Source organism: Anas platyrhynchos, chromosome 3 (genome assembly GCF_047663525.1).
Source record: "Anas platyrhynchos isolate ZD024472 breed Pekin duck chromosome 3, IASCAAS_PekinDuck_T2T, whole genome shotgun sequence".
In the NCBI taxonomy this organism is placed as follows: domain Eukaryota; kingdom Metazoa; phylum Chordata; class Aves; order Anseriformes; family Anatidae; genus Anas; species Anas platyrhynchos.
In genome coordinates this window covers 94,847,400-94,868,104 of record NC_092589.1, presented here as the reverse complement: position 1 = coordinate 94,868,104, position 20,705 = coordinate 94,847,400, and the positions used below count along the sequence as shown (strand labels likewise).

At 36.2% G+C, this 20,705-nt stretch overlaps 1 protein-coding gene across 43 annotated transcripts in view; it reads right to left on the bottom strand.

The window, feature by feature from the left end:
* Positions 1-20,705, bottom strand: part of DST (dystonin) — a 297,166-nt gene that overhangs the window by 115,017 nt on the left and 161,444 nt on the right. For 21 of the 43 annotated variants that reach the window (XM_038176493.2, XM_038176500.2, XM_072036341.1 and 18 more), the window contains 13 exons: positions 20,390-20,542; positions 19,983-20,137; positions 19,625-19,751; positions 18,315-18,498; positions 17,116-17,273; positions 16,850-17,028; positions 16,489-16,627; positions 15,521-15,714; positions 13,153-13,315; positions 12,426-12,509; positions 12,228-12,335; positions 11,891-11,989; positions 625-759 (listed from right to left, as the gene is read on the bottom strand). In XM_038176493.2, the coding sequence (XP_038032421.2) occupies positions 625-759; positions 11,891-11,989; positions 12,228-12,335; positions 12,426-12,509; positions 13,153-13,315; positions 15,521-15,714; positions 16,489-16,627; positions 16,850-17,028; positions 17,116-17,273; positions 18,315-18,498; positions 19,625-19,751; positions 19,983-20,137; positions 20,390-20,542 (1,878 nt within the window). Of the gene's footprint in view, positions 1-624; positions 760-868; positions 4,100-4,642; positions 7,403-7,494; positions 8,775-8,840; positions 10,413-11,890; positions 11,990-12,227; positions 12,336-12,425; positions 12,510-13,152; positions 13,316-15,520; positions 15,715-16,488; positions 16,628-16,849; positions 17,029-17,115; positions 17,274-18,314; positions 18,499-19,624; positions 19,752-19,982; positions 20,138-20,389; positions 20,543-20,705 lie in introns of those variants that run through there. The other 22 variants (XM_038176486.2, XM_072036332.1, XM_072036328.1 and 19 more) reach the window with 4 other exon arrangements.

The following is a 20,705-nucleotide window of genomic DNA, read 5'->3' as shown; positions in this document are numbered from 1 at the left end:
GCATGATGGGCCCCTCCAGCAGCCTGTGGACTACTAGCATGGCAGCAAAGAGGGCCCAGCTGACACCCTCTGGATTCCCTAAGGCAGCAGATTTGAAGAGGAGCGTGCATCTGTTCAAAGAGTTTCAACTACCATCTCATAACCAAACCATAAGAGGACCCCTCAAGATAACTTTTTAATAGCAAATAAAAACAAACCTGGCCCACAGGCCCCTCCTGCCAACTTTCTCCTGGTGCTAGGGTAGAATTCACCAGGCTCATTCACTGAACTATGTCAGGACCAGGCAGCAGACCTACAAAGTGCCACCTTGCCAGGATGCATTGTCCCTCTACAATGGTTGGATTATGGTATGCAGGGTATAGGTTCTCTAAATTGAGACTTTGTACTGTCAGAATATATCACACTCCGGGAGTGTGAAAGGCAGCTTGCAATTGTTCCTGAGTAACGTGTTTGTGTGAACATTTATCCAATCCTCCACTCACAACAAAACGTGAAATTACATCCTTAGTAAAGTGTAGATGGTGATTTGGAGAAAAAAAATAATTATGGAATATTTTATCATTTTAATCAACACAAAAAAAATAAAAAGGGGAAGTGCTATTTTACCAAAACACATCTATGTACCTGCTGCTTAGGCAAATCTGTCTTTTCAGCCTTTTCTCCTCCTTCTTTGCTGAGTGTCTTGCTTAGGTTTGACACCCATTTCAGCAAATCCCCAGCTTTCTCAACATGTTCCTTCTTTTCTTCTTCCATTGACTTCTGACAAGCACCACGAATTGTAAAAAAAACATGTAAATGCAAATTGTTGGAATATTTAACATTCACATCCATAGAAACACAATTCTACCACAATGGCAGTATCATCACATAACCGTAAAGCAATTTCTTTTTATTTATCACCATATGCATTATGCAACACTTTGATGTAAGAACAAAAATGCCACATAATTATACACATTAAGAGAATAATTCCTCAAAAGATTTGTAATTATGATTATGGTGCTTAATCACATACATGTACATTCATTATAAAATGATTGATATGTAAAAAAAAAGTATAGCTTTCCAGCCATTACTCAGCAGATAAAATCTAAACAACATTTGCACATAAACTATCTTTGAATTGCTGCCTTTGCATTACCCTCAGGTATGGATATTTAAAGCCAACACAGGATACCAGTATTTTATAATCTATGAACACGGATTACTAAATTACAGTTAGGAAGAATACATTGCTTCTATGTCTACAGAAACAAGGACAATAAAAGTAAAATGCTGACACATTTCATCTTTTTCTGCATGGAAAAATACATATATCTTTTAATAGTAACATGACCTGTTAGTAGTTTTAAATTTAGCAGTACTTAGAAAACACATCTAAGCACTTTCATGTAAAAATGAAGTGCTTCCACAAATAAAATGAAGACCTTGAAGAAGTAAAAATGAAGACATTCTATTTCAATGGTATTTTTATTAATTGGATATGTAATAGTAATTCATTTCCCTATTAAAGTTTTGAAAAAACATATCAAAAAAGTTACCTGAAGTGTGAAAAAAATGGATATGCAATTTTGTGATGTGAGTAGCCTTTTAAAATGTATGAAATACTATCATGGGAAAAACTATTTATGCATTAAGCGCTTACTCTACTGCAGATTTAGCCCTTCTATAGTATTTTTTCACCTTTGTACAATAAATTATATTTGCAAAGTGATTTTTAATATTAAATGAAGTAAGTGCATTGTATGAAATACTGCACTGTCTTTATTCACAAAGTGGGAAATCTCTTTAAGTTTTTAATATAAAAATGTGAATTCTCATCTCACTTAAATGTACGTATTTCACACTCATGTTAACTCCACCAACCTCAGTATAACTTCTGTTTTATAATACCTACATGTACGCTATGTCAGATATGGCCTTCAGGTAAACACTGAATACAGTCTGCATTTTGAAATTAGGAGTTTACCTAAGTTTACCTAAAAAAATAAACTTTATGAAAAGTAATAGCTAATTACAGGTTACTGGTTTATACTAATTAGTGGCTTATATTAATTAGTTTTAAAGCAACTCATGACTACATTAGACAATACCATCTATAACTTTTCATAATAGTCATAGATCTTTTCCTTGACTTGAATTGACTTTAAGTTAGACCCCAAACGACCACTAACGTCTTGTTCCATTATGAAGCATAATATAGACTAGAAATGCCCGTTTTCATGGGTTGAGCAGCTTCTAACAATCGTAGTCCAGTGTGGCAATCAAAAACAGCTCTCTCTAAAGCTTCTTTGTAGGTTAACTTCTTCTTTGTTTTGGGGCATGTTATAACTTTAACATACAATTTTTCATCTTTCATCTTCGTAGCTGTGACAGCATCAATAACACCACTCTTAATTGCATCTTCCATTGTTAATCTGGAGTGAGATTTTGGATCTATCAACCCACCAGTCAGGTACTGATACTCCAGGCAGCGCATACCCATTTCCTTGTCTAGGGCATTTACACTCATAGCTTCCACAGCTGACATAACTGTATTCCTTACGGGGTGAATGATCCCAGTAAAGATTAGTTCACACTGCTGAATTTGCTTGGCACAACCATCATCAATTAACTCCCTTTGTAGAGCTTCTGAAACACTGTACTTTTTCCCAGTAAATGGATCGATTATGCCTCCTGTACTAACCTGAGCTTCAAGACACCGGAGAGCAGTAACTCTATCTACCAGGTTTTTGCGCGACGCTTTTAAAACTGGAATTCTTTCATTGGTTTCAGAAAGCCAAAATCCTGCAATAGGACTCCTTAAATCTTTATTTGGTTGTGAACTGGTAAGTAAAATATCTCCAAACTCATTAATTGTGATTAAACCCTCCTTATATTTATTGACTACTGCTCTGTCAATTCTACCCTGATTTAAGGTCTCCTCGATATTAAACTGTACACCAGTTTTAAGATCAGTAAGCAAAAGAAAAGAATTCCCATCTGAGTCAAAACATGTAGACTCCTTCCAATCAAATTCCTGTTTTGAAAGCTCAAGATATGTAGCTTTATCAACACATTTTTTCTGATAAGCCTCATAAGAAGTCATTTCAGCTCCTGTTTTGATGTCTATTACAGAAATTTTATGACTTTTCTCTGCAGATGGGCTGCTTATTTTCCTTTCACCAACTGGAAGCAGAAAACATTTACTGCTTACACTGAACAAACACATTTTCAGCAAATCGCAGTAGTACATAGCTTTCCTGTTATTTGGATTGTGAAAGCATTTTGCATTACTAGAGGGCTCATGCAAAAACTTTAAAATTGTGTTACTAAGCAAGCCAAGCTGCACTGCAGTTTCTGGAGGTACACGAACACTTCTTACGGGATCAATGACCCCCCCACTTGCAATTTGAGCTTCAAGGATATTTTTACCTTTTTGTCTTTCTACAAGTCGAGCTTCCATAGCCTGATACACAGATAGCACTTTACCAGAACAGCAATAACCCAAAACAGCTTTCTCTGCCTCATGCAATCTACTCTTGAATTCATTATCTGCCAGCCCCATACCGACTGAATCATCAACAGAGAATTTCTGACCTGTCGTAGGATCAATGATGAAACCAGTAGCTGCTTGGGCCTCTAAAAATGCTAATGCCAACACTTTCCCTATGATTCTTTTCTTTACCGCTAAAGCAAAAGAGATTATTTCTTTGCTGGATTCAAGGTACAGCCCAGCTATAGCTGTAGGTTTAGTTAAAAATTTTTCAAGACTTTTCTGAACATCATTAGTAGTTTTCTGCCCAGAACGGAGCTCCTCAATTGTAAGTCTGTCTAAAAGTTTAACTTCAGCCAACTGTCTGGCAGTCACATCATGTCGGAGACCTTGAAATTTAATATCATCGTACTCCTCTGTAAAATATTCCAACTGAGTATCATCAGCAGTTCTCAAAATCTCTTCCCCTAAGAAAGAATTCATCTTTGCAAAGTCGTCTCTCCTAAACCCTTCAGATGTTTTGTATCCCTCAAACATTCTGTCTTCATTACCAAAAGTCTTGTCATTTTCTTGTTTTAATGTTGTAACTTCAACATGCATGTCATACTGCTTGTTCTTCACTATCTGTAAATAGGAATTTTGCACAGTGAGAAACAGATCTGCAGAACTATGCTGTACATAATCCACTCCTAAATCCACCACCAGAGCAACAAAAGGGAGAACTTGAGCATGTTGGAAAGGGGAGCTGCTATTAGCATTGGACAGCACAGAAATATAGGTAGCTGGAGTTTTAAAATGCATTCACCGTTTCAAATATTTATTCAGCAACGAGAATAGGAGTAGACTAAGCAACACTTGTTGTTACTATGTGAACTTACCACTGTTAATCAAAGCTCATTTCAACCAGTAATGATGAACAGTGTATGTGAATTTCTATTTCCAACAAGACATGAAAAATAAAGTGTTTCATAGATATTAACGAGCCTGCCACAAAGATTTAATGAAAAGCTTGTATAATGTGAAAATGAAGGTGTACCCTTCACCAAGGTAAGAACATATGAAACGTGAAAGAGAATACAGAACAGTGTAAAGCGTAACTAAAAATATGAAATAGAGTAGTAAAAAACAGTATTAGGAAGGCAAACCCTCACAAAATGTAGTGTATACCTCCAAGGGATGCAGTTTTACTAATCCTAATTCATGTTTCATGTCTTCTCCAGGCCTAATAGTTTGTCTGGAACTGTGTAGGTTCCTGTTTCTTAATTTGTCTCTTTCAGATGTTCCACTGATTTCGCTTGCTTTATCAAAAGTTATCTGGAACTGTGTACTCGTCTGAGAAACAAACTCTGTAAAAGACTGTGGGTTTCCATCTTCGAGTGATTGGTTTATTCTCGACATCTGGAACTGCACCTCCTTTGGTATGGTATCATCAGCACTCACATACAGCGTATTTTCTTCTATTTGACCAGTCGTAAAGCCTGACCTCTCCTGTTTCTGCCTGAACAAAGGTGAGTGAGGTTTTGCATGTGGAAGAAGTTGTTCAAATTCTCTAGCTGAGGTGTCATTCAAGTAATTCCCTCTTCTCTCACAGCTCAAGTTAAATCCACAATCTTTGAATTTATTATTTTGCTGAACTTCATTCTGAAACAAAAGAAATCTGTGTTCACTCTCCTTGACCTGCAAGTCCATTTTCTGTTTCAAGCCCTCAACCAAGCGCTTCTGCACTTCCAACTCTTCCTCAAGTTTCCTGCACTTCTGGTGATAGTCCATTTCAGCATGCTTCCCTTGCTGCAGTTGCTCATGACTTTTTTTAAGCCTTTCTTGCAGATCTTCAATCTGTTTTTTGTACAACATGATGTTTTCCTCAGCCATATGCTTTTCCTGCTGAAGAGCAACACACTCTAGTTTTATGCCAGAAATATCCTTTTCTGTGTTGCTATGAGATTCCAGTAATTTTTCCACTTTTTTCCTAAATTCCTCTGCAGAGTGTTTAAACTTGATTGATTCTTCCTGAAACAGAATCATTTTCTTGCGTGCCATTTGTTCATCCAGAGTCTTCTGGTGGAGTTCATCTTGTAATTTTTTTAATTTACTACTTAGTTCTTGTATATGAACTTCCTGTAGTTGTATTTTCTGTTCACTCATTTTCTTTTCCGTAGTTAGAGCACACATTTGGGCATTTAGATTTTTAATCTCCAGGTCAATGGTTAGGGTGGAAGCACTTTGTTTATCACATTTTTGTTTATATTCACTAGCTAAATCTTTTGTTTTTGCTAGATCATCTTCTAGACTTTTGATTTTACATAGGAATTCTTGCTCCATTATTGTTTGCTTGTGCAATTGTTCATTTGTTGTACGCAGTTGCTCTTTGAAACCATCTGCTAGGCTTTTTAACGCATCATTTTTCCTCTGAATACTTTGTTTTTCCAAAGTCATCTTCTCTGACTCAGACTGAATTTGCTTCATTAGTAGTTTTGTTTCAGTGTTCCATTTATTAAGGTCCTCTATCTTTCGTTTCAATGTTTCTGACACATGATTACTTTTGGCTAATTCATTCTTCAGCATCTGGATTTCATGCTGGTACTCTTTTTCTACTTTTGTTTTTTGAAGCAATTCTTCCTGTATTTTCTTATATTTGTCCTGAAGATTACTTGCTTCTCCTTTGCACGACTGTGTTCTGTGCTCAGCTGCCAGCTTCTCTTTTTGAAGAGAACTGATTTGTGAATTTAAATGTTTGATAGTGATTTCAGTTTTTGCCTGTGATCTACTTAATTCCTCTACTTCTCTTTTTAGATGTGCCTTTTCCTGATGAACAGATTTCAGCTCCTCCTGATAGTTCATCTTAATTTTCTTAAGATCTATAGCTTCCTGCATCACCTCTTCAGCTTTACCTGTAGTTCTATGTAACTGTTTGTCCAGTTCTTTCAACTGTTGCAAATATCCCTGCTCTACTTGGTCTTTTTCCTCCAACTTAATTTTTAGGCATTTAAGTTCACTATTGACTTCATCTAATTTTTCTTTTAATAAACGAGACTTTTCTTCTGTTGATGATTTTTGAAGCTCAATTTCATTCAGTTCATATTTGAGGTCTTTAATAGTTTTATCAGCTTTCTTGTTAGCAAGATTTAGTTCATCCACCTTCTGCTTTAGTTCTTCTACAATTTTTGCTTCTTGTTTCCTCTGGAAACTTGTAATTTCAGAATCAGCCTTACACTGGCTGCTTTGCCCAGCTGTGTAAGTTGCCAGGGAAGTTTCTCTCGTTACAGAGTACCTGCCTTCAACAACCTTCCTTCTGGCTTCAGTTTTCTCTTTTTCTTTCAGCTTTATTTCTGATAGATTCCCTTTACACTCAAGATCTTGCTCCATTTGCTTTATCAGTTTCATAAGTTTCTCTTCTCCTTCTGTTTTTTTCTTCAGCTCCTGCATAAGGGATTTTTTTTGTTGCTCTAAATCATGAAGATTAGTATCCTTTCTTCTCAGATGTTCTTCAAGGTTTCTTCTGGTAAAGGTGCTTTCTTCTATTTGGTTTCGAAAAGCTCGGAGGTTTTCTTCCAGTATACTTCTTTGAGTCTCTGCCTGAAAAACAAGCTGCCTTACACACTCCAACTCCTGCTTTGCATCTGCTTTCTCTTTCTCAGTGCTCTCTAGATCTAAACGACACTGCTTTGCCTCTTGCTCAGCCTTGGTCTTCTGAAGACAGATCTCTTCCATATCCTTTTGCTGCTTTTTCCGCTCATTTTCTGCAGCTTCCCTCAGTTTGGGGAGTTCCTGCTCCACTTGGAATTTTTGTTTCTTCAGATCCTCCAACAACTCCTCAAGTGCTTTTACCTTTCCCATGAGTTTTCTGTTCTCATCAGTCGTGCTATTTTGCTGTGCCATTAGATCTGAATAAGCCTCACGCACTGATGCCTCCTCCTTCCTTAATATCTGTAGAAAAATACGACAAGTTATAATGTAGTTTTTCTAATACAGCATGTGAAACATTAGGCTCTTTTAAAAGCGAAGTGGAAAATACTTACTCGTATTACATGGTACATCCAGAAAGTAGAACGAGCAGTTCCCACCACCATCACCTTCTCTTGAAACAGTAAGCTTCAGGAAGTTACCATTAGCCAAATATGAAACCCTTCATAGAGACATCCGCATAACGAAGAAGTCCTGAAGCCTCTCACTTCAGTCAGATGCCTCTTAGTGATTAGCAGAGTCAAACAGCTTGCATACGCTTTTTCTCCAAACAAATATGTAAAGCAAACAGTGAGCCAAACACTGCACAAGAATTCCCAAGCAGAAAGTACCGCTTTTGGATCAGTACAGCAAGAAATGGAGGAAGCTTTTTATGCTCACAAGCAAAAGTACCTCACAAGAAGTTTGGATATCTCCAAGAAAAGAAACAGCATTTAGAGCTAGAGTCAAGATGCGTCAAGACCACGAAGGGAACTATCCCCCAATACATCTCTGTTCTGTACTGTGCTCCACAGTCTCAACACATCCACTGTCTCAGCTGGGGGACTAGGAGAACAGCTGCTCTGAGGTGTAGACACAGTTAGAATATAAACATGGTATTACAAAAATCCTAGTGAAAACCAGATAGTAGCCTCCACATGTTGGCAGGTAAAGGCAAACTCTTAGAAGCAATGCATAAGAATATAGTTGAAACCGTACATACCTCACCTTCATTAGCACAATTAGCACATTAGGTACCTAGTGTGAGCTAACATGAGGTAAGAACACACCCATATCCCTGTGATCATACAGACATGGCATGGAAGGAAATTATAGCAATATTTTCAAATAAGCAAAATGTTGTAGTTCAAATTTAGCAGATTTACCTTTTTCTTCACATGATATGTGAAACTAATTTCCTAAAAGGCTAATGCAAAGGCAGCTTCTTCAATTTCACTCTGTATTTTCCCTGACCCTCCAAACAGTCAATTTTGAACAAATCCTAGCCAACACAAAACATTTACTGTGATGTCTTATCCGATCTCTTTTTATGCTCTTGTAGGCACTAAACCGAATGCATTATGCTTGAAACTAACTGAAAATACAGATCGGTCCCAAATTAAATCTTGTTAGCTTCCATTATTTCTAACTGGCATGGCTGAGCATCAGCTGGGTGGAGAAGAGGATGACAATTAAATAGTAATATAAAACATGGATAAATTTATGAAAACTAAAAAAAAAAATAAAAATCAAAATGCACAGTAATTAGTATATCATTAGTATATTCATTGTTTAAATTATATTGAATCAATTTTAAATCACTTGACCTTGACTTATTTTGAGATTCAAATGTTGATTTGGATTGGTTTAGAATCATTCTTAATTTAACTTCTCTGTTTGCATTGCATAACAACTCCGGTACCTCAGTTATAGTTGTGCTCCTTTTATCTTCATTACCACTGTCTTTTATCTTTGTCTCCTTTCTTCTTTCAAGTGAGTCTTTGTTTCCTGTGTTTTCACAGAATGTTCTCTGTAGATCAGTGGTTTTTCCAGGTACCTTTGTGCTATGACCTTTATCCTGACTGTCCAATTCTGCTACTAGCAATAAATCTTCGCCTTTCTGATCCTGTTCTAACTTGTCCTCTCCACTCAGTTTCTTCCTGCTTGTATTTATGTTGTCCAAACCACAAATTTTACCCTGTGATATTTTTCTCTCACTTACTTCCTCCTCGTGACTCAAAACCTTTTTTGCTAATCCATGTTCTGAAAATGGAAAATGATTATCTCCTCCAGAAATTGTTTCTGAGAGGGAATTTAGGTCAGGTGCATTTCTCAACAATTCTGTACTGAAACTTGGATCGCTATTCAATGATTGATTAGATTGAGAGACTTCTGTTGAATGCTGATCCTCCAAAATATTTCCTGAAGAAAAAGCCAAAATTTCTTGTGTTGCACTCCTGGCTTCATTTTGATTTAGATGTGATTTTTCTACAGTTTCATTTTGGTTTATGACGTAACTTTTACCCAGAGATGCTCTGTGCAGTTCCTTTGCGTCCCTTTCAACACTACCAGAAATACCTGGATTACTCACAGACTGCAGACTTAATTTCATTTTTTCACTTCCATTGTGCACTCCCAGTTCTCTGAAAGTAGATGCAACTTTCTCTAAAGGTACTGCATCCCTTAGACCTAATAAAGAGTCAACTTCTTCACCACACGCTTGAAACTCTTTACCTTCAGAGTTCATGGTAGTGTTGCTACTACTTTCTGTAAAGCAATGTTCTTTAGTCTGACATTCAGAAAATGTTTCTGCTGAAAAATGTTGCTGTTTGTGAGGGCTGATACTCTGGGCATGCTCTCCAGTTTTTGTAATAACTTCATCGTTGTTCATTGTTAGCTCAAAATTAGTTTCTGATTGCATCTCATATCCTTCCTTTGCTGGAACACTGCTCCCTGCCTTTCTTGAATAACTTTTTTCTTTATTTTCATGTATTATTTCCACTTTAGATAATTTTTTTGACACTCCCTCTATTTTCTGTCTCTCTCCGTTAACAACTTGCTGACTTAACCTTTCACCAGGATAATTATTCACACTCACAGAGATCTCAGCTGAAACAATGGAATCTTTTCTATCATTTTTGTCTTCTTTACTTTGATTACCAAAAAACATTACATTATCTTGCTCTGTATGTGGCTTATTTTCCCTGTTGCCACTACTGCTACTTTCTTGATCATTGAGATTTACAACTTTTTTTAACGTTCTATCACCTTCGGTTTTGTCATCTCTGTGTAATTTTCTTCTGTGAATTTCCAGTGTATTTTCTGTTTGCTTAGCTTTATCTGAAGAGTTATCTTTTTGCATATATTCCACATCCATCTTGCTTTCATTAGGTGCATTTTCCTCTCTGAATTCAACTGCTTCATTACATGCCAACCGTTCAAAGACTTCAGTTGACTTCACAGGCTGCTGGAGTTCACTGTCATCTGGTAAGCTCTGAGCATGACAGTAACATGGATTAAACAGAGATATCATGGAAAGGATCTTAGTTTTCTTTATTCTGTGCATTCTTAATGCCATTACCGAGAGTTAAGAAGAAAGACTGTCATGAAAGAAAATCTTGCAACAACCACAGATTTCAGAAGTCTGATGCAAGCAAAACATACTATTATTCCTCTTTTGAAACTGATTTAGGTTATCTTCGAAGAAGCTATCAGAAATTTAGAAGAATTCAGGAGCAGGACAGGGTTTGGATGAAGAGTGTTTGATTTCCAAAAGAAAAAAAAAAAGCAGTCCTGGGGATTCAGAGCAGATGGAGACTAAGAAGGGTTTAAAAGATTCCATTTGTTCTTGAGGAGCATGAAGCCTGTCAGCATTCACGGGATTCTTGGTCCCCATTTCAATTCCTGTTCTTTGTTTCAGTTTTTATCAATTATAAAGTTAGTAGTGTTAGTTAGACTAAACACTCAGTTATTATCAGGCTACCTATCAAGAAGCTTATCTATTTCCATTCGCATGCTCCACCACTTTAATGATGTACAAAGATGCATTCCCTTAGCATTAACAGTTTGTTCAAAGGTATTCAAAAGCCAGAAAGGCAATAAAAACAAAGCTAGCACTAGAATTACAAAAAATTCCTTTAAGAACTCTGTGGTTTTTTTTCTGTAACAACATTAAAAATTATACTTTTGAATGTTTTCCAATTTTATGTAAGTTACACAGGACCAAATTTAATAAGGGCACGATTAAGTATAGGAGTATAACATGGGCTTTTTTTTTAGAGATCTGTAGTGCATAGATTATATTAAAACACTATAGTCCTTAAGGGAGTAAATTACTTTCTGAGAGAAACATGTTTGTGAAGAAAGTGAAAATTCTGATTTTATTTCTCGGTTATTTGGAATGGTATTTCTGCAGCAAGAATGTATTCTGAGTAACTTACCTGTTTAATTTCAGTAACCTACACTTGCTAATAAGATTCAACACTAAACATTAATAAAATTCTATTTGACCCTAAGGAATCAATAGAGTAGAAAGGTAGAAGGAAAAAAATCTAAACATGTCAAAAATAATTAAGAAATTTGAGAGGATACTGCATCTCCTTGTTTAATGGGCTCCTTTATATATTGTAAGTGGACCAGAATGCATACTCAGCTTAATGTCTGCAAATATCCCAAAGATTGAGCCCTAAAATACTGCCATATTAAAATGCACTGTATGTAACTGCATCTCCAGCAGAAATTAGTAAGCCATATGATCCTTCCAGATGGAAGAACTGGTAAAATGTATGGATGATATGGTTTTGCTTATCTGAGTATTGTCATTTGATACTCCTACATTACTGTATAGAGCATAGTAGATAAGGAATTTGGCCTTTCGTATCTGCTGCTAACTTTGTGAATTCCAGCAGATAGATTGCTCTTCATTTGCTTAGCTGTTCTTTTTGTTTGGTTGTCTTTTAGCAGATGACCTACCTCTTCCTCTTCCAGTCTTTTCAGAGAATCACCTGCAAACTTTATGTACTGCGTCATCAGGGTCACTAAGGCAGTGTAACGAGTCCGTAAATCCATGAACTGCAGAGAAACAAAACAGAAGGGCGGCAAAAGTGAAGCACTCACACTGAATGCCACATAATGTAAAAAGACAACTGCCTAGAATTAACCTTCTAAGAAGTGATAAATACTTTTCTAGAACCTATCCTGACTTTGATTCCAATTTCTTTTTACTCATTAACAAATCCTAAATCCCATTCTTTTGTTTACTCAGTTTAAAGCAAAGATGCAGTTTTCCTATCATAAGAAATTTGTTTACCTCTTGAATAATGAAGTCTGATGAGCTTTGCATTCTTCGACGTTTCACTGGAGATTTTTGTTGGGAGTCAACCATAGCCCTGTATGTCATAGTCTGCAACTCGTAGTCCTATAAAAAACATAAAACACACAAAATGTTCAGCATTCCACGTGATACTGACACTAATAAAAGGATTTTAAGTATACCAGTATTTATTACCTTCACAGCAGCTGAGTACTGTTCTGCATATTTCTGGCATTCATCTATTTTGCTTTGTTTCATCTCAATCTCAGAAACCAGCATCTGTAAAATATGAATATACATCTTCATCTTAAAAAGTGATTCTTTTCTTATGGCTGCTGTTATTAGCATTTCTATTTTATCTAACAACGTCAAATTACATAATACACACATTTCCACATGTGTACAAGTAATTGTAAGCTCAAGCCCATTTCCTAGTTTTGTTTGGTTTACAGTACAAAAGAAGTGGAAAAAATCCTGCCAGGCTTAATACCTGGTGATCAAAGCTCTAAAAGAAATTAGGGTTATACCACTTTACACATATAATGTGTTACATTTTGTTATATAAATGCATTATTGTTACAAATACATTTCTATGTCCATAATTACCAAGAGTAGCACTAAATAAAAAAATGAGGTGGTAAGTCAAAAATTTTAGGCACTCTCTAAGGTTTTATGTTTGCAAATCTGAGGACCAAAACTGGTCTATACAATAGTAATAATTACTGAGTGGTATATTAAAAATGTTAGCTGCACTGTGAACATAAAAATATAAAAGCTGATGATGATTTGGATTTTTACAATAAAGGCTGAGAGTTATAAGCACCTCATTTCAAGAAATAAGACTGACATCATTGGGTTCAACTGGTATCTTAATCTCCAGTCATCAAAGCAGCAAATTCCTACAATGAGGTCCCTTCCATACCTTATGTTGGTTCAGCTGTTTAGCCAGTGCTTTGCTATTTTCAGGATGAATTTCTTGAATCTTTCGCTGAGTATCTTCCACTTGTTGAATCCAAGTGTCCAATGAATTGTAAGTATCTTTGTAGTACTTCAGAGATTTATTAATACTTTCTAAGTCACGCAACCTGATTTTATGTTAGAAAATATGCCAAAGGAGTAAAAGTGAATATAATGATAAAAAGTACAACACTAAACTAAATACAACTTTCAAGGTTTTGGATGTCTTAGCTCTGCTAAGCTAAGTATATTACAGCATACTAGCATACTATAAACATTGTAAAATAGCATTAACTGAACAGTAAATTAACTCCTCAAACACTAAGATCCCCAGCTTGATGAAGCCTTTTCATTTGTCATAAACAACACCCAAGAGAGATTCTACTACAGAAAAAAACCTATGCATATATCCCTCATTAGTGAGCTAAATTGCTTCAAACTCCGTGAGCACAGGAATCCCCAGGCACACTGTAAGAGGAAGGTCTTCTGCAACAGTAATTAATTCTATGAAGTCGGAGAATTTCAGATGTGACTTATGTGAATTAATAAAGCAAAAAGCAGAGCTGCAGTTACGTAGCAGTTCACCATACCCCATGCCTCCCACAAAACAACAGCAGTTACACTTGCTATGCTAAAGCAAGTGACCATTAAAAAGTCCCTTTTAAAATTATGTTTTTGACCTGGCAAAAAGTACTATGTATTTCTTGAAAGTGGTTTCCATACTGATGAGAATAGTTTCATGGCTCTTATACTGTTACTTCAAGTATCATATGAATACGACTCATCCAAAACACTGCATAATTACAGATAAGCTTACTCAATTGTGAATAAATACTGTGAATTGTGAATTGTCTGATTGTGAATAAATACTCTGAATTGCACTAGTGTTGTTCTCAGGATGCCAAGAGGAGAGTAAAAAAGAGCAAGCAAAGGATACACAATTTGTCAGGTTTCATACTTGAGCATAGTTTTACGCCAATAACCATGAAAGTAAGAAGGGATCGTGGTAACTGCAGCCAATATTTGTATGTGCTTTCCATATAATGATCATCAGTGTCAAGCTGTTAGGAAGCAGCAGAGTGAACATTTGCAGAAAGCAGTTTGTTTACAGCTACATGCTGCAACCACCACAATCTGTCCTATTTACTCCAGAAGTCACTTTGTATTAACAGCAACTTTTCAGTGTGTTCTATTCAGAACACAGAGCCGTAAGGAGATCATTTGGTTCGTGTTTGCCCTATGAGGAAATAAGGACACTTCCATACCTCATAAAACTATTGTTTTATCATTTAAACTCTGCCACACTATCAGATGATGAATCATCTGAGTTGATTTAAAGCTAGCCATTCTCCAGTCAGCTCTAAGTTAGCCAGCTTTTGCCCATCTGCCTTTTACTTCTGGTGATGTTGAACAGAGCCAACTAAGTTAATTGCAAGCAAATAACTTCGGTATTATACCTGAGTGGATACTCATCCCTTAGAAAGGGAGAAAAAAAATGTGAAAGGTTGTTGTGTGAAACTTTACATAAACAGCACTGTATTTGATGTATTTGAAGTAGATTTTAGGAAATAAATTCAGACTGTGTATTAGAGACTTCCTTAACTTCTCCATACTAGAAAGGAAACAACACTAAATAGATGTATGGACATCTCCTTCAAAATTATTGACAGCTGTGTTCTGTGATATCTGTAAATCTGTAAAGGCATGTGCATTTGAGTAACACTCTCCAATATAGTCACAACAATAATGCTGAAAGGCTTAAATTAGAGCAACATTGCAATTGCATATGGAGACAGCATGAAACCAGTTGCACACCAAAAGAAAATACTGGCACTTCACCATAAGTTTTTAATCTGGTAGCTACTGCAACAAAATTATCACAGAAGTCAATAGAAGCTAAGGACTTCCAGACTTAGCACGTCAGCCATTAAAAGCAAGCAAACATGAAGCCAGTCATAACTGATCAACCAGCTCATGAGTTTTGCCTGTCAGAACAAATTATGTGCAGAAACAGATGGCATTTCCATAGGACAGCAAGCCATTTCTGTAGGGTCTTTTTGGAAAGTACAAGGACAGTTTCTCTCTACTGTCTCAGTAAGTTGTCAGAAACAAAATGAGGCTTCTCTATTTTGTTAATCTTTTGGTGCACAACAGGCAGAGACAATCCCTGGGGAAATGACAGGCAACAATGTCAGCAGCACAGAAAAGATAAGAATCCCTGATCTTAGCGCATTTAGCAAATAGCTCATTAACATTCATTCTTGATTATGTTTCTCAGAAACAACAAGAACGTCAAAAAACGCGAACAGATTATAAGAAAAAGTTATACAAACCTATTCTCGATTTGAGAATGAATATTTTGCCACCTCTCAGCTAACTGATCAACTTTTTCTTTATGCCAGTCGAAGTCAAGATCACGCTCCTTGTGCATTTTGAACATCTGATCACTGATCATCTTTGCCTTCTGCAGCTCATCCTCTAAGGCATGGAACACTTCTCTTTTCTCATCTACTTCAGATCTCCATTGCTAGTGTATGATAAATTAAATATTTTAAATAATTCCTAAATTATGACACTACTTATAAATGAATATTTTACATAAGCAATTACTTCTGGTTGCTCAAACACCAGAATGGCACCAAAATGAGTTTGAAGCAACTAATTAGCTGTGAACTGCAAAATAGTTCTGAGTTACAGCATCCCCCCCACACAAGCATCAAACACAGCCAGCAAATCAGCATCTTTATCTGATAAACTACAGCTTTCAAAAAATTAGGTAGGTGCCAATCACTACCAAAAAGCATTACTTATCATTTGAGATATTGAAATAAGCTGTATGCAGAGTATTAAAAATGCTGAACTTCAGTTTTAGCCTTTCTGAAAGATAAATGCCAAACCTCCTAGGAAACCCCAGTTAGTATAGCACAGCAGTAAGAGGAATCATACTGTGGACATGTTTACATAAGAATATATTTATGTTACCGTAAGCATGCATTACCTTTGCAAAGACAGAAAAATAAGTCTTACTGAAGCATTAACGAGTGGCATTCCTGGGAGTTCAGGAACTGCAAAGCATTACCTAATTGCAATAATACACATGCAAACTATCAAATTCTCAGTGTTTCAAAGTCTATTTTTGTTGAGGTATAGGTCCTAATGCAGACTTTCCTCCAAACACATAAGCCAACTTTTGATAAACTATACAGTAAAGCATAACCAGAACAAATGTTACAAGACGGATCATTTCCCTTCTTTTTTTTTTTTTTTTTTTTTATTTGCCCAGGCATCTGCCAACTCTTACCTTTAATGTACCCATAAGATTTTCAATGTTATTTTTGTCAGCAGTTACTGCCTCTTCTTCACACAGCTTAGTTTCATAAAGTTTTACTAATGATTCCGCTCCTTGGGTGTTCTTCAACACCAAATTTACAGTTTTTAATCTGAAAAACAGTAATCTCCTGTTAACTGAACAAGCAATAAAAATACTCAACACACTTGTGTACTTCAGTCTTTTCATGTCATAGATACCCCTTTGTACAGTGTTAAAATATCGTTAACTCCCTCTTCCTTGATCATTATTATTCATACTAATATTTTTAATTTATTTTGAAGAGAAAACTGTAAACTACAGTGTGTATGATGGGAGATGGCCTATTACATACTTATCTATGTAAATGGAAGACATAGAATAAACTTGGTTCATATTCTGAATAACAATATTTAGTTCAGAGCGCAGAGTAGGAACTGAAGGTGAACCAGCAGCTTGACTGAAGAACTCTTCGCATTTATCTGTGATGCCTCCCAAGTCATCTTTCAGTCTATCCAACTCCTTCTTCAGTTTCTGTAAAAATGAAGTGATTGACAGTGTTTTTATGCTATATCAATTTGATGTATACTCTAGGTAAAAGAGCCTTTCCCAAAGGCTTACCTCTTGCTCTGAAATCCTAAACACACTTTCATGTAGGTCATCCCTTTCCATTGGGGTTCGGATCTGTCGAATTAACCGCTCCTCACAACTCTCCAGCCGAAGTCTGATATTTCTGACTTCTGAGATGTATAGGTTGTAAATAGATTCTTCCTGTTCCTCTGTTGAAAGAAACAAACAACATTTTAGCAAACAAAGCCATTGTGTCACTTTCACCATGTCTTCTGACAAAAGACTTTTATAAAGTCACCATTCAACGGGTTTTTTCATGAATGACTGAAATCCCATCAATTTCCATAATTTTTACTACAAAACAAATTTTAGGAACCTTTAAATTTTAGTTATATTTAGATCAACTCCTCACATTTTGAAAATTAGCATATATCATCGATCGTCCATCCCAGACACAGGCATCATACCTTATGCAGACACTGCTAAATTCAGAAGCTGAATCTTTCAGCCAGATGATATCAGGCACGATACTCTAGGAAATCTCAAGGCATTTATTTTTTTTTAATTCTCCTTCAGAGGCAGAAGGCAACACATCTTTCCTTAAGTATAGTGAACTATGCTAATGCAGTAATCAGCTTTGCACTACTGTATTCCTGTAAGTGATTAGCTACTTGACAGTGTATCAGAACAGTTATTTTAAGCTTTTTCTGCTTGTTGTATTTAAAAACAGAGGTAAGAGAACTGTAACTACAGGTATTCTGTGGAGCTACAAAAGTATCTAGGACACTTCTCTTGCATTAACAGTGTTAAAAAATTTAATACTGTTATGAACTCAACAAAGTACTGAAGCTGAATTTAAACATTCAGAAACAGCAAGGAAACACTGACTAAACCGTAATCTGCAGTGTACGGAAAATTTGGGGGGGGGGGGCTAATTTTTTTCTACCACTTTGTGGTAGATATATATTTTTTACATAGACTAGTATGTGCAAAGTTAAAAAAAAAAAAAAGCTTTGATTTTTCATATAATATAATGGTGCAAAATGTTAAAATGATGGTTTATGATAGCCATTATTTCCATTATATCCATTATCCATAAATAACATCCATTCAGAGGAACTATAACATTAACCATATCAATATGATAAAATAGTGATTCACTAGAGCTTGAATTTATATGGAAAATATGTATTGAGAATAACAATCTCTCTTGTGAGGGCAGCTTTCTACTTTTCTTAGCAAAGTTTTACCTCTTTCTGCAGATTTCAGAAGCTCTTGATAGTATTGCTTGCAAATATTAACTTCCCTTTCCAGCTGTGCTGTATCAGAGCTTGTAAAGATTTTGGACTCCTGGCTATCTTCCACAAAATCGTCAAAGCGGGATTGCAAATTGCTTAGAACCTGCTGATGTTCACCTGGCAGCATGGTTTTTATCTGCAACAGATCATAAACCCAAGGTGTGGTCAGCAATGATGCATCACTCATGCAGTTACCTCTAAAAAACAGTACTGACCAATTAGTAAGATGGCAAAGTCAAAGAATTGACTTGTTCTTCCTGGATTGGTGTTCACTTGAAAGGTATCAGAGGAGTTACCTTGAAAGGTAACATCAGATAGATTATAGGCAAAATAAAATCCTTCTCCAACTTTAACACCAGTAATGGGCTGTGTTAAGCCAACCCCACATCAGACACCATTTCTCCATTTCCATCTATTCCTTGTAGCAACAAACAGGCAGGCAGCAAGAGTCACAGGAGGAGGAACATCTCAGTATTATCTCAGATTCCTTCTTTCCAGTAACAACAGTGGGAAATTCGGACTTAACATGTCATTTTGGGTATTACAAAAAATTCTGCAACAGTTTGAAGCCAGAGACCCTCTGATGCTGTATAATAAACTCCTATACTATATATCATTATGCAGTACATCCAACACTGGATAATTCAGTGATCTCATACATTGTTTTAGCTAGACAGAATAGTATTTTGATCTGTATCTCTATTTAATTTCTGACAAATTTATCCTAATTACCTACTTAACTTTTCAAATTACAGACATGCATTAGAAGAGGAATCAGCATTCATCTGCCTTCAGCTTGAAAAACTAAATGTAACTTTCACAGTTGTCCAACTGTTAGTAAGAAGTTGCAGCATAAGGAAATAACGGGGAGTTTCATTAATATTAACCTTAGCCTAGAGAAGCTAATCTCCTCATGCAACTTGCAAGACAAATCCAAACCAAAATTCAGATTTAGTCACTGCTCAACTGCTTTCAAGAGATCCTGTCACTCTGCTGACAATAAGAGACTAGAGAAATTAGCCCAAAAAGAGTACTGGTAGTTTTCATGGTACAATCTCTCTGCTCTTTCCCCATGTACATCCATGTAAGTTGCTCAGATAAAGGCAGAATATTGCACAGTGGTGCACTGCCAGCTATTTCCAGAAAATGAGGATAGCTGAAAAATGATTAATTATGCACTACCTCCGGGAAGCGTAGCCTATGCCTCTTAGCCTTACTTCCTAGGAAGTGGCTAGGAGGCCCTTGTTAGACATAGTACATACCGAGGCAACATTGCCAGCTCGAACGGCTTCAATTTCATTTGTAAGGTAATGCCAGGAAACCACGCTCTTCATGTTTACATGTGACTCATGCCAAAGGGCCAGTACATTCTGAAATTGCTGTTCAATCCTGAAACATAAAAAGAATCCGATTTAAAATAAGAGAACCTGTTTTACATTGGAGCAACATATGAAAAAAGAAAAAAAAAAAGACATTTTAACCTGAGTTCCATATTAATGAATTAAAAAAAAAATCTGCTTCCTTGTCTCTAACCCAAAGGAAATGTTGTTTCTCTGTGCAAGAAAACAAGAATATTTATATCAAAAACATATTTTAAAGCTGTTTTTGTTTTGTCCCTACCTGTTGGCTGTATCTATTGCTTCTTTGTTTGGTGGAGGAACTGTAAAGCATACAGATGGAACCATGGCCTCATTACCACTTGGGCTAATGACTTTCCATTTAGCACGATGGGAGTTGTTTGCTAAAACACACTCATCATCCTTGTAAATAGTTATCTAGTATTAACAGAAAAGCAGAATGATTTAATGAGCTAAGCATTACAAAATAGTTTTACAAAGCTCTTTTGTAAATGGCGTCACCAAATAAGCGACAGAACAACAAAAACAATGTTCAACACAAGGATTTGCTCTTGTTTACTAGGGTGGAAGACATTTAGAGCCCAGCATTCTCCAGGAACATGGTAATTAATGAAACTTTAGCTGAATTCTCACGTCTGTAATTGATTTGAAGAAATTCAAGTTTCTAACCTCAATTTGTCTATAGTCACAGATGGCTTTAATTGGGATGGATGTTTTCAGTATACAGTCAGGGTTCCTTGGCTTCAGCTGAATTATTGCCTTTGCTCTCCCTACAAGGCCTGCTACTGTGCTCTTATACTGCAAGAGTTGTTCCTTTTCTTCCTAAAACAGTAAAGAAAAGAACAAAGAACACATCACGAGAAGTGGCCAGAATACAGTTCTGCTTCTTTGATCCTGTTAAGCTTTTCTTTTTCTGACTTCTTTTGCTGTGTTTCTTAAAAGCAAGATTTTACAAGAACGATTTATCTTTCTGAAGTCACTGGTT